The following is a 17450-nucleotide window of genomic DNA, read 5'->3' as shown; positions in this document are numbered from 1 at the left end:
CCTTGACGCCCGTGAATGACAATCCCCTCGGCCACGAGCGAGCCCAATGATGGTCGCGGCGGGGGTTACCGCGTGGAGGGAAGCTGTCTTAGTCCGTAACACAAATGAACTGGATGTGAATATTAAAATAAAAGGCAGTGGTTCGACATTCAGTGTTATTAGCGGGTCCGGACTCACCAGCCTCAGATACAAAGTTAATTACTTCGAGTCTAATCCGAAGAAGTGTTTCATTTTGGAAGACCAAACCGGAAGGCAGAGTACAGGTTAATGGCAGGACTCGTAGGCTTGTGGACGTTCACGTCCATAGGTACCTGCGCCGGTTGACAGAGTGGTTGTTGTATACACAAGACATTGCAGATGCTGGAAATCCAGAGCGACGCTCACACAATGCTGGAGGAGCTCAGCAGGTCAGGAAAGGACGTTTTGGGCGGAGACCCATCAGTTTGACTCGTGATCTGTTATTCCTGATGAAGTTTCAGCCCGAAACGTCAATTCTTTATTCCTTTCCATAGATGCCGTCTGATCTGCTGAGCTCCTCAAGAACTACGTACGGTGTGCTGACTTTCATTAGTTGGAGAATTGACTTCAAGAGCAGTGAGGTGATGTTGCAGCTCTATAAAACCCCGGCTAGACTACGCGTGGAATAATGTGTTCCGTTCTGGCCACTTCATTATAGGATGCGGGAGCTTTAGAGAGGATGCAGAGGAGATTTACCAGGATGCCGCCTGAGTTAGAGAGCGTGCTTTATGAGGAAAGGTGGAGTCAGCTAGGGCTTTTCTCTTTGGAGTGAAGGAGGATGAGAGGTGACTTGATAAAGGCTTACGAGATGATAAGAGGCAGAGATCGAGTGGGGAGCAAGACACTTTCCATCAGAACAGAAACGGTTAATTTGACGAGGGAGCGGTATAATTTTAAGGGGGGAAGTATAGGGCGGGATATCAGAGCTAAGTTTTTTACACAGAACTTAGGTAGGTGCATGAAACATATATGGTGTGCTGGTAAAGGCAGATAAATTAGGGGCATTTAAGACACTCTTGGAGGAACTTTGATGATCAAAAAATGAAGGGTTATATAGGAGGGAACAAGTAGATTGATCTTAGAATAGGTTAAAAGTTCAGCATAACATCTTGGCCCAAGGGTCTGTACTGTGCTGTAATATTTGTTCTGTGTTGTCTCCCACTCCTACGGACTACACACATAACCAACCACCTCCTTAACATCCCCTTCCCAGCAGTTCGCGAACTATTTGCTCTATCTAAACTCCAGAGATTCTGCCGATACTGGAAATTCAAAGCAACACACACAAAGTGCCGGAGGGCTCAGCGGGTCAGGCAGCATCTGTGGAAAAGCTCTGATATAAGGTGTCGGCGCGAAACGTCGACTTAATTCCTCTCCCGGATATGTTGTTTGACCTGCTGAGTTCCTCCAGCATTGTGTGTGTGTGTGTGTGTGTGTGTGTGTGTGTGTGTGTGTGTGTGTGTGTGTGTGTGTGTGTGTGTGTGTGTGTGTGTGTGTGAGTGTGTGTGTGTGTGTGAGTGTGTGTGTGTGTGTGAGTGACTCTCTGCCTCTCTCGTTATCCCGTTATTGTCACATTCTGCACGAACCCAGACTGCACTAATACACTTGGCATCGTTCTGTTGTGTTGCGTCGTCACTGTATTTATCGTCGTGTTAATTATTACAGCGTGTACCGTTTTACTCGGTGAGTTTCACGCCAGTGAGAATTTTCATTACACCCCGGAATAACGACAATTAATTGATATGAATCGAAATCACAAACACACTTATAGATATCAAAGCAGAATTAGGCCACTTGGCCCGTCGAGTCTGTTCTGCCCCATTGTCTTGCCTTCTCCCTGTGACCTTTGACAACCTAACTAATCAAGGATCTATCAACCTCTGCTTTAAATAGACCTTTGACTTCGCATCAACATCCGTCTGTGACAATTAATTTCACAGATTCACCGCTCTGGTTAAAGAAATTCCTGCTTATTTCTGTTCTAAATTGATGCTCCTCAATCCTGAGGCTGTGCCCTCTAGTCCTACACTCCTCCACTATACGAAACAGCCTTTCCACAGTCACTCTATCTAGGCCTTTCATTATTCAGTGAGATCCCCCTCAACTCCAGTGAGAACAGGCTCAGAATCATCAAACGCTCCTCATAAATTAACCCTTTCATTCATGGAGTCCCTCGTTAAAACGAATCAACAGAAAAAGCGAAACTAGTACTGTATCATAAAATCTCACTCAAAAGGCGGTAGGAACTTGGCAAGACAGGATGCTGCCTGACCCGCTGAGTTCCTCCAGCATTTTGTCACCGTTGCTTTGGATTTCCAGTATCTGCACAATCTCGCGTTCAAGTGTAAAATCTCTTTGATAAGGAACAGGTTGGCTATCATGCGGGACGGGTAAAACCCCGGCGCCGGTTACGTCCCAAACTTTGGAAGTGAGAGAGAGATCCACCAGCTCTGGCCCCGCTGCGGGTCTGAGACCGGCGCCTTGCGAAGTCGGCTCTCATCCAGGTTAACAGACACAGCTTCAGCAATAACCAAAATTGCGCCGAGTTTCCGGCAGCCAGCCTCTAAAGGCTGAAGTTTTGTAAAGAAAAATATGGTTAACTTGATTTCGTTGACGGGGTGAGTCTTAAAACGCACCAAACGACCCCAACGAAAGTCCGTACTTCAAGTGCGTCGCGGCGGGTCTGCGCGTCCACATAAAACACCCGTAAGAAATTGTGGAAGTGATCTTTCGCGAGCCTGAGCCTTGGGCCTGAGGGAGAGATTCGCCGCTAATACAGTCAGCGAGAGAAGGGAGACGTTGTCCCGCAGCCCCTCCAGTCACTCTCGATTATACGGTTAGAATAAACAGACCCCCCTAAACCCCTGCCACGGACTGCCCCCAGCATCTGACACAACAGGCCAGTCCTACACCAGCTACTCTCTCCGGACTGCCCCCAGCATCTGACAGAACAGGCCAGTCCTACAACAGCGAGTCCCTCCACTTCCTCGCTCCCGGCTACTTTACCTCCAGGCGGAAGAGTTGGAAGGAAGATTTTTTTTAACCGAAAGTCCGGTAAGCATTTAGTCTCTGGGAGAAGCGCGCAGCCGACGAACAGTTCGCCGACTTCGGATCTGAGACTTCAGCCTGACTTGTGTTTGTGTGTGTAAGACTCTCTCTCTCTCTCTCTCTCTCTCTCTCTCTCTCTCTCTCTCTCTCTCTCTCTCTCTCTCTCTCTCTCTCTCTCTCTCTCTCTCTCTCTCTCTCTCTCTCTCTCTCTCTCTCTCTCTCTCTCTCTCTCTCTCCCCCTCTTTCTCCCTCTCTCTCTCTCTGTCTCTCTCCCACTCTCTCTCTCTCTCTCTGTCTCTCTCCCACTCTCTCTCTCTCTCTCTCTCTCTCTGTCTCTCCCACTCCGTCTCTCCCTCTTTCTGTCTCTCTCTTCCCCCCTCTCTGTCTGTCTCTGAGTCTCTCTCTCTCTTTCTTCCCCTTTCCCTCTCCCTCTATCCGCCAAATGATTGTAGAACTCTGTTTGATGTCCAGACCCTCTGAGTGTACCCCCTCGCCCCTGTCAGCCTTCCTCGCTGTACTCCGACCGAACTCGGCTGCCAAAACCAGCAAACTGGATTTCTGAACCGCCTAGGCGGCAGCCGAAGATTCACCGGACCTTCCCTCGGCGTTGCGGAACCACAGCTTCCCAGACTCGGCGCTCCCATGTTCTGGAAAAGCGAGAGCCTGGTACTTCTGCCAGAGGGGAACAAGGTCCTAGCCGAAGGTTTCCTGGCCGAAAAGGTAACCAAAAAAAAGTTCCTGTTTTACTGAAGTGAGCTGGTGGGGAGAGGGGGTCGAGAAATGTCCTTCTGTAATCGGCGCAAGAACGAGTTTTCTGAAACTTTCTGTCGACAGCCCTGTTTAACCCGACCGTGAAACCAAGTTCGTTGCAATTAACGTAGAGATTGTTTTGTGCAGATATTTTTTACATTTGGAAAAGACCATTCTCTCACGAATTACGCAAACTATTAGCAGGGAGAAAATATTTCCCGATGTAAGGTAAAAGGGGAGTGATCGGCCGGACACTGAAATCTGGTGTTCGAAGGTAGAATATAAGAACCAGGAGCAAATGGAGCTCGGCGCTGTGCTTGGTGTGGGCACATTTCAAATAGTTGCTTAAAGAGCAATTATGCCCGTAACCATTTCGGTTTGGGGTGGAATATATTCAGCCCAGCCTGTAATGTTTTAAAAGACCTCTGGAAACGAGATGATGATGCAATGCTAAGATGCAAAGCCGAGCGCCAAAAAAGGGCCGGCAGAGCGGACTTGCAGCCACCGAGCCTCAATAGAAACCAATAATCGAAGGCTGCTCTGTGTTCATTTAACACGGCACTATAGATCCAGAAATAATTGCAATTGCAAATCTCGATCAAACATTTAAAAAAAAGAGCTTGCAAAAGATGCCTACTTCACGCCTCATCTCCTAGTCATTCGTTCGAAAAAATATTAGATTTTTAATTACTACCATTTAGGAAATCAGATTTCCAAAGCCGCGTTGCCCGGATGCCATGTTGATTGACAGCTGTAATTGACATACTTATCTTCCGGATTTCATCCAGGTTCTAATTGTCGGTGGTTTATTTCCCCGGCTAAGATTGATCAGAAAGTGAGCGATTACTTCAAGAGCCCAGGGTGAAGTGGATAAGGGATCGAATCAAAATTAAAATTGCCTCATTAAATGCAGTATTGTTGCCTGGATGTAAATGCCCACTAGAAAAAATATTATTTATTCTTTTAGCCGCATATATAAACGTTTAGACCTCCTTTAAAGAACTTTATGAAACGGCGATAGTAAGCAGTGCATTTCATGTTTCTGGTTTGCAATCTCTCTCGAAGGTAATGTCACAGGACAGAGAGCATCTACAAGCCGCGTCTCGCTGCGTGGAAAGCAGCGTCCCCCGCACCGTGGTAAGTCAAGTCTTCCCGAACTTGCTTCGTCCGCCCGGCGTTTGTCTTACCTGATTCCGGATCTGAGATTTAATTCCCCCCTCACCCCACCTCCCCGGTGTAACTCGAATATTCACCCAGTTTTACAGAACATTTGAACGCTGTTACAAACAGGGAACAATATTTATTTTACCGTATCGTATATTGCGTGCAGCTTTTATATATATATATATTTTTTTTAAATCGGTCTTAATCTTTTCTTGAAACTGACCATTGTGTAATGATTTTTGACAGGCTGACTTCAAAACGGCGCAGTACTATAATTGAAACTATTTGATTTAAAATCCTTTAGGGCGCGTTACTTCGTACAAAGTCGGTAGCGCTTTCAGCGCTCCGGGTGTTTCTCCCTGTAACACAAGAGTTTTAATATATTTGCATTTTTAAACGATACCAATCAAACTGCGTTCTTCAGATATAAATCAGCCCGGCTGACAAGATGAAGTGTTTTGTTTCTTGTTGGCTAAGCACATAATATTTAGAACCTTTTCAACAAGCCGTGTCAAAGAATGCGTTTCCCTTCGATTCCCGAGTGCAAGTCAAAAGTGGGAGGCCGTGGCTAGGCCGACTAATCTAGTTTGAAATCGACCGCCGATCGGGGCAGATCATCCGTGCAGCTTGTAGCTGGCATTCCAGTCCGTCCCTGTCGCTGGAGCGAGAAACCGGCGTACACACAAGCTCTAAACAGGTGGGAATAGGTAACCGTCTCCAAGGCTCAGAGATGCAATTTATTAATAATCCTTCGACCCCCTCTGCACTCGACTCAATAACAGTAATTTTCAAGCGATTTCCGAGGTTTAACACAATCAAGAATCGAACACCAATACTTTTTGACAGATGCCTTTCAAATACTAGGGCTTAGACACATTCAGACATATTTTTCAAAAGCAGCCCTTGTTTAGAGCGATGTGCATCTGAGTAATGTGTACTGGATAAAGGCATCTTTAACTGAAAGACGACAACTGTATTTTCCCAGAAGATCCTATCTATCGAGGTGAAAATTATATGATTTTATTTTAGTACAAGCCGATCCTATATCTTATATCCTATGAATCTGGCAATCAATTCGAATATATACCATCGACTGTAACGTGGGAAAGACCATCAGCATCGTGTTTGAATGTAGGGATGAAATTCAGTATCTAAATTTAAAACTGTGCACGGAAAAGTTGTTTGTAAGTTCTACGATACTTTTAAGAACGATACAGTTGTATTCACTGTTCACGTCTCTGGCCCCCAGTCTCATTCGGATAACGACACGCTGGGAGCGAACATGGAGAAAGATGAGATTCGATCTTCCCCCAGTCCCCCGTCTACCCCGTCGATTTCATCCCCGCCTTCCTCGTCGTATTCCATCATCTCCGCCGACAAGAACATCTGCGCCAGCTGTGGTTTAGAGATCTTAGATAAATATCTGCTGAAGGTGAGTGTTTTGAGGAGGAGGTCAGCGGGTGTTGCACCGACTGGCAAAACGCTTCGACATGCCGCAGTTACAATCGCGCACGAAGCGGTTAACAGTCACAGAGTCCGAAGCTTCAGTTAAAACGGAGAAGGAGGTCATGGGCACGAGGAGGAAAGGACAGTGTGAAATGTCCATTTCCTCTATCAAAATTTAAAACATAGAACAATACTGCAGAGGGACCTGTCCTTCGGCCCACAACGTTGCGTTAAAACAATTAAACTAGTAATCGAATGGCTAACTAATCTCTTCTGCTTACACAATGTCCAACACACACAAAACGCTGGAGGAACTCAGCAGGCCAGGCAGCATCTATGGAAAAAAGTACAGTCGATGTTTCGGGCCGAGACCCTTACCAGGGCATTCGTCGACTGTACTTTTATCCATAGACGCTGCCTGGCCTGCTGAGTTCCTCCAGCATTTTGTGTGTGTCGCTCTGGATTTACAGCATCTGCAGAATTCCTCTAGTTTGCAATGCCCATAAGCTTCCATCTTCCTCACATTAATGTGTCTATCTGAAAGTCCCTAATGTACGTGCCTTTCTCAGCACTCCAGGCTGTACACTCCGACATCTTGCATTCTCTGTGTAAAAATAAACTTGTCCCTGACATCTCCTTTGAAATTACCCCTCTTACCTTAAATACATTCCCTCTGGTATTAGACGTTTCAACCTTGGGGGAAAATAGACTGTCTACTGTATCTATGCCTCTTATAATCTTATAAACCTCTATCAGATCTCCCCACAGCCTCTGCCGAGTTTGTCCAACCTCTCATTATAGTCCATGCCCTCTAATCCAGGCAGCTTCCCGGTGAACCGCTGTTGTTTCTGTCTATCCTCATTTTATATTTAATGCTGTATATGTACACGAAAAGTTAACTCTTAATTTTTTAAAACAACATTTCGGCAGCCAGTAGATTTTCAACTCCCTGGACCCCTGCATGTGAGCTTTTGTTTTCAGTTGACGCCAGGGTATTGATAACGTTCCCAATTTTTCAGATGGATAAGGTAAAGAACGGTCCAAACACCGAGATAAAATGTCTTCCGAAAAGGCCGAGACTTGAGCTGTCATTGGACGTGCCTTCGTAGCCGGACCTAAAAATGTCTTGTTGGCAACGTCCCAAACTCCCTGATGTTGATTTAAGAGGCGTTATGCATGCTGGGTAGATAAAGGTCTATGGAAAGTGAATCAGGCTGCTTTAGCCGAGGACTAGGGAACGACACTCCACAAACGATCTCGAAACTGTTGCTTTCTAACCCCTGGTTAAGCGTTAACCACCCGACAGGCATACTGACTGAACAGCGCAAACTCTTACTTTATCAAACGATTATATTTTTCTATTGATCATCCGTGAGGAATGGGTAGTTAACAGGACACCCGGTCAGTTCAGTGGCTGTAAACCCATAATTTCACCCGCTTATATATGTGGGGAAGGGCACCGATTTCTGGCGCTCGGTTCCTTCGCGTTATCCGTTTATATTTTATAGATTCATCCTAATTACGAAAAAGAAACAAATCCTGTGTTGGCAGCTGCAGCAGCTTGCGGTTGTTTCTAAGTTACCACTGCAGAGTTCTGCCCAATGGAGGGGTGAGATATGTGGAGACGTTACGACAATAATTAAAATCAATTCCCTGTGTAAAAAAAAATCAGTTGCGGTGAGGGCGACTTTTATCATCGTCTGCCTACCTTTCCACGAAATCGCGAGAGGACTCATATATCACCGTGCTAAAATACATTTAAGAAAAATATGATCGTTTTTGAACGTAATTCAGAAAGAACCGTCAGACATCAGGCAACCGAGGTGTAATGTGCATGTAGAACCAAATGCCAGCGTCAAAATAAACTGGTTTAAACAACGAACTTAAATATTATTCTTTTTAATTAAACTTTCAATTTTTGCTTTTCTTGCTTAAGCCGACTATAATATTTTGTTAAATCAAAAGGGGAGCATGTCAGCACCTCTAAATATATATTACAATAAATTGTAATAAATTAATCGAATATGAAGTACATTGTAAATGAAAAATGCACAATTAAGCCTAATTATAACAACCTATGTGTTTATAATAAGGATAGAAGATGTGTCTGAAGTATTGGCAGGAAGTGCTACAACTTCTCAGTTCCATAGGAATCGAATTTTACACTCTGTGCGTTCCGACAATAGCACGGTGGGGTCGCAGATAATAATCTCATAGATAACATTGAATAAATTGTATAGTTCCTCATGAATGAGCCGAACTGTTGGGTTCAGTTCCGAGTTTGAGGATGTGTTCAGCCGAGGTGGCTGTCTGATGTTGGATGTGTTTAGCCGAGGTGACTGCGTGATGTGATCAGTGACAGTTGATGGATGTCCCGCATTTAATTTGCAGGTGAATAATTTGATATGGCATGTTCGCTGCCTCGCTTGTTCCGTCTGCAGGACTTCCCTGCGCAGGCACGCCAGCTGTTACATTAAAAACAAAGAAATCTTTTGCAAAGTGGATTATTTCAGGTAAGCATTTACAACTTACTGCAAATGTGCATCGTTTATGATCCCATTTGGTAAAGAGATTTGTTAAAAATGCATTAATTTAAATGTATAATATCTACTTGTCTATCAATTTTTTCTATCCATCGATCTATATCTGCCTCTCTCTATATATGTATTTATCTATCTATCTATACTTAATACTGTATTTATATTATATATATATAGCGAAAAAGAAATGCAGAGCTTTACATATATAGAGTTCACTTTATAGTACTCCAATATAAAACTTGGCGAGGGATTCTCAAAGGATGAAGCATAAGTATTAATATTATCTAGTATAAGTTACATCAACTAGTTATGTTAATGTAGCGAAACTGATATCATAAAACATAACTAACGAGGCAAAATAAATTTAACAATAACGACAAAAATACAATATTAAAATATCACACTAGAGGACGAGGACATTTCTTTAGTTGATTAATCATGCAAAAGAAACAGCATTTCAAGGTGAAAGATGTGTTGAGTCTCTCAGTGGGTAGGGCCGATATTGGGTGAGCTGGAGTTTAGCGGGGAACTTGGTCTCTTTACGAGATGTGTGTGTGTGTGTGTGTGTGTGTGTGTGTGTGTGTGTGTGTGTGTGTGTGTGTGTGTGTGTGTGTGTGTGTGTGTGTGTGTGTGTGTGTGTGAGTGAGAGTTTGAAAAGACTCTACTGTCACCAGAACCAATTATCTCCTATCTCCCGGCCTCCAACCGCACTCCTCATTGAGCCCTGCAGGCGCTTTGAAAGTTGAAGGAAAGTTTTACCGATCTGTTTACCAAATCACAAACTCTCCCCGAGTCCCGTCCGCAGCTGGCGTAACCTCCACAGTGTGGACTCAACTGTCCATACTCTTCCCATTTCAGTTTCCGTCACCCGCTTATATATCTCTCGTCCCATTATCTTTCACCCATCTGCGTGATAATAATTCTAGGAGAATAACCGGACCCCCGAGAATGTGGATAGTACGGAGCGTAATGAGCGGCTCTTTTGGTGTGAAACATCTTACATTGGCTATATGTTCGCAACGCGGGGTTGTAACCCTGCCCGCTCACTGCAACCAAATTTAATGTTCCAGCTGTAGAATGGAGTCGGTGTAAATCGGGCCGGGGCCCGTTGTGTCCCGAATTCTTAACTTGGTCTCTCGCCTAATGAAGCCACTGAAGTTGAATGGTGAAACAGCTAACCCTGTGTAAAGACTTGAATAAACGAATTGCGATTGTAAAATTTCCGCAGGATTCCTATAACATTTAGTGGGCACAGAAGTGGGTTATATACATAAAGATACCGGGAAAGAGCTATTCACTTCATGAAGGATCCCACCCACCCTGCTAATAGACTGTTTGTCCCACTCCCGTCAAGGAGGAGGCTACGTAGCATCCACGCCAGGACCACCAGACTCAAAAACTGTTATTTCCCCCAAGCAGTAAAGCTGATCAGCACCTCCACCCACTAACACATCCCACCACTTTATTATTTCCCGTCAGTCACTTTATGTACAGCCTAGCGTCACTTTATGGACAAACAATCAATCTCTGTATGTAAGCTCTCATGTGTATTTATATTTATTGTGTTTTTATTATTGTGTTCTTTTCCTTATTGTCTCATTTTGTTTCGTGTTGCATCGTATCTGAGTAACAATAAATTCTCCTTTACGCTTGTGTCCTGGAAATGACATTAAATAGCCTTCAATACGTGTTAATGTTAGTTTGAAGGTGGTAGGTGCTTGGTATTATGTAGCAGATCACCATTAAGTTGGACATCACTGTTAATGTCACTTTCAGAGGTGAATGGGGGCGATTTCGCTTTGAGGCGAGTTAACGCGCACATTCGAGAAATGGCGGCAAGTTTTATGTTGAACTGATGCTGAGCTTGTGGGAACTATTTTTAAAATGTGTCACTTCAAACGTGTTATTAGGAAACCAGGAATTGTCTGGTAAAAACCCGTAGGATTGTTTGGGTCTGGATATTTAGAATCTGGATCAGGCTAAATATTACCGGCTTATGTCGTAAAATTTGTGGTTTGTGACAGCAATACATTGCAATACGTAATAATAAAACTATAAATTACAATAACAGGTATATATATAATAAATTAAATAAGTGGTATAAAAAGAGAGCCAAAAAGAGAAAAAAATAGTGAGGTCATGGGTTCAGTGTCCATTCAGGAATCTGATGGTAGAGGACAAGAAGTTGTTTCTGAAACAATGTGTGTTTTCAGGCTTCTGTACGTCCTCCTCGATGGTAGCAATGAGAAGAGGGCACCTCCTTTATGATGAGGTCCTTAATAATGGACCTCACCGTTTAGAGGCACCGCCTGTCGAGGGTGCCCTCGGTGCTGGGGAGGCTGATGCCCACGATGGGGCTGGCTGAGTTTACAACTTTCTGCAGCTTTTCCTGATCCTGTGCAGTGGCCCCTCCGTAGCAGACAGTGATGCAACCAGTTGTTAATGGATACACGCCCCATCATATCGGCTCTCCGAGACAGGCCGTTACCTGCTGTACACTCAAACAAAGCAGACGTTTCTCACCATTAATGTATTAGCCGGACCAATCCCCTCAGCAACTCCCTATTTAATGTTCAGCTATTAAAAAAAAACTCGCAGCTTTTTTTCCATTCTGACTTCGTGTTCTGTCAAATGAACAATATTTTTAGATTTGAGCAAACATGTTTTACAAATATATCACGGCGCATGACACGTGTTGTGACAGCCTGTTAGGTTAATTTCCCTTCAAATATCAAACAGAGTTGGACTGTCATACCCATCAGGGTTCAAACGGCGTGAAGTAAAATAGTTAACTAATCGATGTCACTTTTCTACTTCCTGTGCCTGCCTTACAACTGAGATCATTTTATTTAATTTGTTAAACTGACCTGCATAAATTCACACACATACGAGTGCGACCCACCGCGCAGGATTTATTTTTGAGCCGATAAAGGACTTCGGTAAATCTGAAAGGCTGTTGTATATTTATCCTTCCTTTAACGAACTGCGTTCGAATTAAGCAATTTTTATTTAAACAACTTCATGAAAAGATAATCCAAACGCAGACTTTTTTAGGCAATCAGACACAACTGGGGCAAGAACAAGAGAATGTGGTCCCGTTAACATTATTGAGGTAGATTAGTTGAGGTAGGCCCTGCACATCAACAGACTGTAAATACTGTTTACGGTGGATTCCGGTTAAATTGGGACCCATCGGAATTAGTTTTTGCTCTTTAAGAGTTGTCCCAAATAAACGGCTGCCCCGATTTACAGCTGGCCCAATTAACCGGAATCCACCACGTTTTAAAGTCGGCAAATTCGCAACCAATCTTGCACTGAATATGTTTTCTTTACAATTTATCCGGCGTGGGGTTTGGGGGAAGGAATTGGGGGAGGACTTGGTTTATCCGGTGAAGGAATAATGAGGAAGCAACGGCGGGACGAGGTGATTTATCCAGCGAGGGGATGTAGGGAAGGAACGGCGGGACGAGGTGATTTTAAGAAATTATTGCCACCCTAGGAGGTGCTGACATTTGACATTTTGACCATCCAGGCCGCGTTTTCAGGAAACTTTAAACCTGGGAATAATTGAAGTCAGTGTAATAAATTACCGGGAGAGCCGCTAATTATGCGGCACATTTAACATCTGGGCGCGTAGGCAGCGGTGTCTGAGTCAACTCTGTCGTGGAGAAATACGAATATTGTCCTTGTGTAACAGCGTTCATTTGAACTGTGTATTGATGTTACACGGACTATTGGGAGTCAGGAACCACTCAGAATCAGAATTAGGTTTAATAGCACTGTCACTTGTCATGAAATTTGTTGTTTAGTATATTGTAATTCATAATAAAAACTATAAATTACAATGAGAAATATATCAGCGTTGATGAAGAGCGCGGCTCGAAACATCGACTGTTTATTCATTTTATAGAGGCGGCCTCTAATACTGCATATTTAAACAATTAAACGAGTGCGCAAAAAGAGAGCAAACAAGAAGAGGAAAAATGCTGAGGTAGTGTTCATGGGCTCATTGTCTATTCAGAAATCTGACGGTGGAGGGGAAGAAGCTGTTCCTGAATCGTTGAGCATGTCTTCAGGCTCCTGTATCTCCTCCTTAATAGTAGTAAAGAGAAAAGGACATGCCCTGGCTGATGGGGGTCCTTATCACCCAGGACATGCCCGAGGTGATGCGGGAGATTTTAAGATTTATTTATTTTATTAGAGGTAAAGGTGGGAAAGGCCCTTTCCCGACCCAGCGAGCCGCGCCGCCTGCAACCTACCTATTTAACACTAGCCTAATTACAGGACATTTACAATGTCCAACTAACCTACCAACCTCTACGTCTTCACCAGGAGGAAACCCACGCGGTCCACGGGAGAACGGACCTACTCCTTACCGACGGCACCCCGGAACTCCGGAGTGCTCCGAGCTGTAGTGGCGTCGCGCTAACCGTTACACTACAGTGGCGCCCATTCTGGGGGTTCCAGCGATTTGTAAAAGGGGTTCGGGCGATTTAGTAAAAGCGAACACATTATATTCTGGTTTTGTTTTCGATTAAGTAATGGGTTAGGCATTGCAGGCCTCCTACTACCCTGTAACAGAGGGCAGTTTGGCGGGCCTGGGTCACATCTTGGTCGGTCCAGGGAAAGGGTGTTCCCGAACCAGAGGGACTGTAAAGACAATTCATTCACCACTTAAATTCCAGATTTATTTGATTAACTGAATTGAATTCGTTCGAGAACGTGGCGGGATTGGAAGTCCCGCCCTGCTACTGGCCCGATGAATTATTAGACCATGAAAGGATTAGAATTGGGCCTTTTGGCCCATCGACTCTGCCTCGCCATTCTATCGTGGCTAATTTATTACTCTGCTTGACTTTATTACTCTTATTACTCATTCTCCTGCGCTTCCCCTGTGCCATTTGACGTCCTGAATAATCAAGAACCCATCAACTTCTGCTTTAAATGTGCCCAATGACTTGGCCTCCACAGCCGCATGCAGCAATGACTTCACCCTCTGGTTGAAGAATTACTCAAGGAATATAGAGACTGCGTGTGCTGGAATCTGGAACTACACACAAAACGATGGAGGACCTCAGCTGGTCAGGCAGCATCTGTGGAAGGAAATGAACGGTGAACGCTTCACCTAAGGGTTTCGATCCGCAACCTTGACTGTCCATCTCCCCACAGACTGTTCAGGGATAGATCCACTTGTCCCCCGTGTCCAAACGCTTCACTTACAGGGCTTAATTCCCCGCCGCGCAGAGAGCTCCCAGTGAAGACAGGCCCGTGTTTAAAGGGCGGCCGGGGCAGTTGGGAAAGGTGTAGACACAGATCGTTGTCTTTGGCGTTTTGGTTATTTCTCCGGCTCTGTCGCGTGCGGGTTTTCATACCGTGTTTTCTTTCTGTGTATTGTGAATGCCCGGAAGGAGATGAATCTCAGGGTAGCATATGGTGACATATATGTACTTTGATAATAAATTCACTTTGAAGTTTAAGGTATAAAATACGGGGGAGAGGGCGAGGTGCGTTGAAGTTACAAAGTAGGTCGCCGCCGTTTCACTCGGCGAGAGGGCAGATCCCTCCCTTCCTAACAGACCTGTATATTCCACACCCCGGCATTAAAATATAGCCGCTCGGGATGAAAGTAGACGCGATGAAATAGTTACACTTGCAACGTGAAACAATGGGAACGATTACGAGCATCTATATTAAGGAAGCACTTCGGCTGTTTACAGTTCAAATGACGAGAACGTCTATATTTCAGGGAATACTTCGTGGGCGGTAAGAGCACTGTGGTCCCTCAACGCCGGTGAAAGGAACTATATATCTTACTTATAGTTTCAGTAATTATCAAAGAAAGGGGCCAATAACTGTAACACAGGAGGGGCAGCCTCCCTGAGCCGGGTACTAACAAGCCGCCACGTTGTCTATTTGAAGGAATACTTCTGCCGCCGGCCCTGCACCGCCGGGTCTGCGGAAGCTCAGTGCGATGTCAATTGAAGTACTAACCGGGAGAGCAATCATAGACACAAACGATTCAGCGTTTTGTGTGTGTATTACCAGCTGCCCCGGCCATCCGCTTTCGCTGTCCCCGCCCGTCCCTCTCCCTCCCCGGGAAGGAGACCCACAATTAGCCTCTCGAATAAACCAGCCTTGACGGAGCAGACTCGATGGGCTGAAAGGTCTCATTCTGCTCCCAAGAGTTCCCTGCCTTTTTTTTAAAATGCCATGAGCCAATGTTGAAAAAGGAGTCCGTGGACCCCTCCCTTATTATCCTAATCAGGCGCGATCCCGGGCATTGTTACCTGAACGACACGTGTCTCCTTTCCGGCATCAACCTGCACCCTAACTAACTTTGAGCAGGGTTGTCATCGTCACCGCAGAACAGAGGAATTGGATATCGGTCTATTATTGTCACATGTACCGAGACACAGAGAAAAATTCGTCTTGCATACCGTTCACACAGAGCACTGAGGTAGAACAACAACAGAATGCAGAGAGTGCAGTGCAATGAAGAAGATCATTCTGAGGTGGATTGTGAGGTCCAGAGGCCACTCGGGAACTGTTTAAAAATCAAGGATTAACTTTATTCGCCGTATACGTTTAAATGTATTGGGAATGTTACGTGGTCAGAGCACGGCAGACATCAAAAAGAACATCTTTCAACGATTATAAGAATAATTACTATAAGAATAAAAAAGAAATATCTAAAATTAACTTAGAGATTGAAATACGGATATGGAGTAAAATGTGCATAAACGTATAATACCGGCATGTATTTACAATATAAACAGCATTATAAAAATGGTTTAAAGTGTTTACAGTGCGGTGCAGTGACTGAAGCAATAGGTAGAGGGGCTGGGGAGCCAATGAGAATGGTTGATCAGATTAACAGCCTGGAGGAAGAGATTTTTAAGATGGTGTGAAGTTTTTGTTTAATAGCTCTATAACGCTTTGCAGAAGGAACGTTTTGGGAAAGGCGGCCTGCTGGGCGGGCAGTGTCCGCAGTGGAGTTCCCTGCCTCTGCTTTGTCCTCGACAGTCCAACATCAAGGGAGAGGCGCCCGACCAGGGTCTCGGCCCGAAGCGTCCATCACACCTTTCCCTTCACAAATGCTGCTCGACCCGCTGAGTACCTCCAGCGGATTGTTTACTTTGTTAAAATTTGATCTTTCCTCATTACCGCGGGGCTGTAAAGTATCAGTCAAGCCCACTTTAATTAAAAAAAATCACAGACCTAAGATTGAGATTGAACACGAATATACGCCCCACTCATAACATCATGAAGGATCCCACCCACCCTGCTCATGGACAGTCTGACCCACTCCCAGCAGGACCAGAAACCCAAAAACAGTTAATTTTCCCGAGCAGTAAGACTGATCAACACCTCCACCCACTAACCCTCCCCTCCACACCCCCAACCACCACTACTTTATCATTAAGATGAGAAAATCTGCCGATGCTGCAAATCCAAAGCAATACACAAAATGCCAGAGGAACTCAGCAGGTCAGGCAGCATCTATGGAGGGGATAAATCGGACTGAGACCCTTCACTAGGACTCTAGAGTAACGACTTTATCATTTCCTGTTAGAAACACCTTATGTACAGACACTCCTGTACCTAGCGGCACTGTATGGACATACGATCAAGCTATGTATCTAAGCTCTCTATATATTTATATTTATAGTGCTTTTATTTTTGTGTTCTTTATCTAATTGAGTTTTTACTTGTGCTGCGTCGGATCCGGAGTAACCATTATTTCGTTCTCCTTTACACTCGGTGCACTGGAAATGACATTAAACACTCCTGAATCAAAGGCGCCGGGCTGGGGTGCTGGGTCCCTGCACCTGTTCCTCTCACTTACGGCGGTCTCCACGTCACATGTCGTGAAATTCGTTGTCTTGCGACAGCGGTGCTTTGCAATTCATAAGCGTTACCACAAGAAAGACATAAAAATAAATAGTTTAAAAGGGATCGAAATGGACTAGAGGGTACGTGAGAGGCTGGACAAGAACTTTGTTTCCTCTGGAGCGGGGAGGCTGGGGGGGGGGGGCAGACAGACAGCATCTCTTCCCCAGAGTCGGAATGTCTAATACCAGGGGGTAGATTTCAGGTGAGAGGAGGTAAATTCAAACGAGATGCGAGGGGTTACCGGAACGCGCCTCCCGGGGCGGGGGCAGAGGCTGATACATCAGGCACTTCTACGAGCTGCTTCGACAGGCAGGTGGATGTGAGGAAATGGAATGATAGGGACATTGTGTAGACAAACGGGATTAGTTTTGTCAGCTATTTGATTACTAACTTAAACGGCTCGGCACAATATTGCGGGCCGAAGGGCCTGTTCCTGTGCTGTACTGTTCTACGTTCTGAGGTCGTACAACAGGGACAAAATGCTGGCGGAACTCAGCAGGTCAAACAGCATTTGTGGAGAGGAACAACAACAATAACAAATCCTTCATTGATCTCAAGTGGGAATAACGGGTCGGCGTTTCCCTCCTCCAG

General features: G+C 44.9%; 1 protein-coding gene across 1 annotated transcript in view; it reads left to right on the top strand.

The window, feature by feature from the left end:
* The first annotated feature begins 2951 nt into the window (after positions 1–2951).
* The window catches only part of lhx6a (LIM homeobox 6a), a 64647-nt gene continuing 50148 nt past the window's right edge, over positions 2952–17450 (top strand). The window contains exons 1-5 of the mRNA XM_059943774.1: positions 2952–3072; positions 3538–3786; positions 4882–4953; positions 6230–6412; positions 8818–8939. Of these exons, the coding sequence (XP_059799757.1) occupies positions 3709–3786; positions 4882–4953; positions 6230–6412; positions 8818–8939 (455 nt within the window). The 5' untranslated portion in view covers positions 2952–3072; positions 3538–3708. The remainder of the gene's footprint in view (positions 3073–3537; positions 3787–4881; positions 4954–6229; positions 6413–8817; positions 8940–17450) is intronic.

This window comes from Hypanus sabinus, chromosome 18 (genome assembly GCF_030144855.1).
Source record: "Hypanus sabinus isolate sHypSab1 chromosome 18, sHypSab1.hap1, whole genome shotgun sequence".
NCBI classification, from domain to species: Eukaryota; Metazoa; Chordata; class Chondrichthyes; order Myliobatiformes; family Dasyatidae; genus Hypanus; species Hypanus sabinus.
The sequence above is the reverse complement of the archived record's forward strand: the minus strand, read 5'-3'. Positions and strand labels throughout refer to the sequence as shown.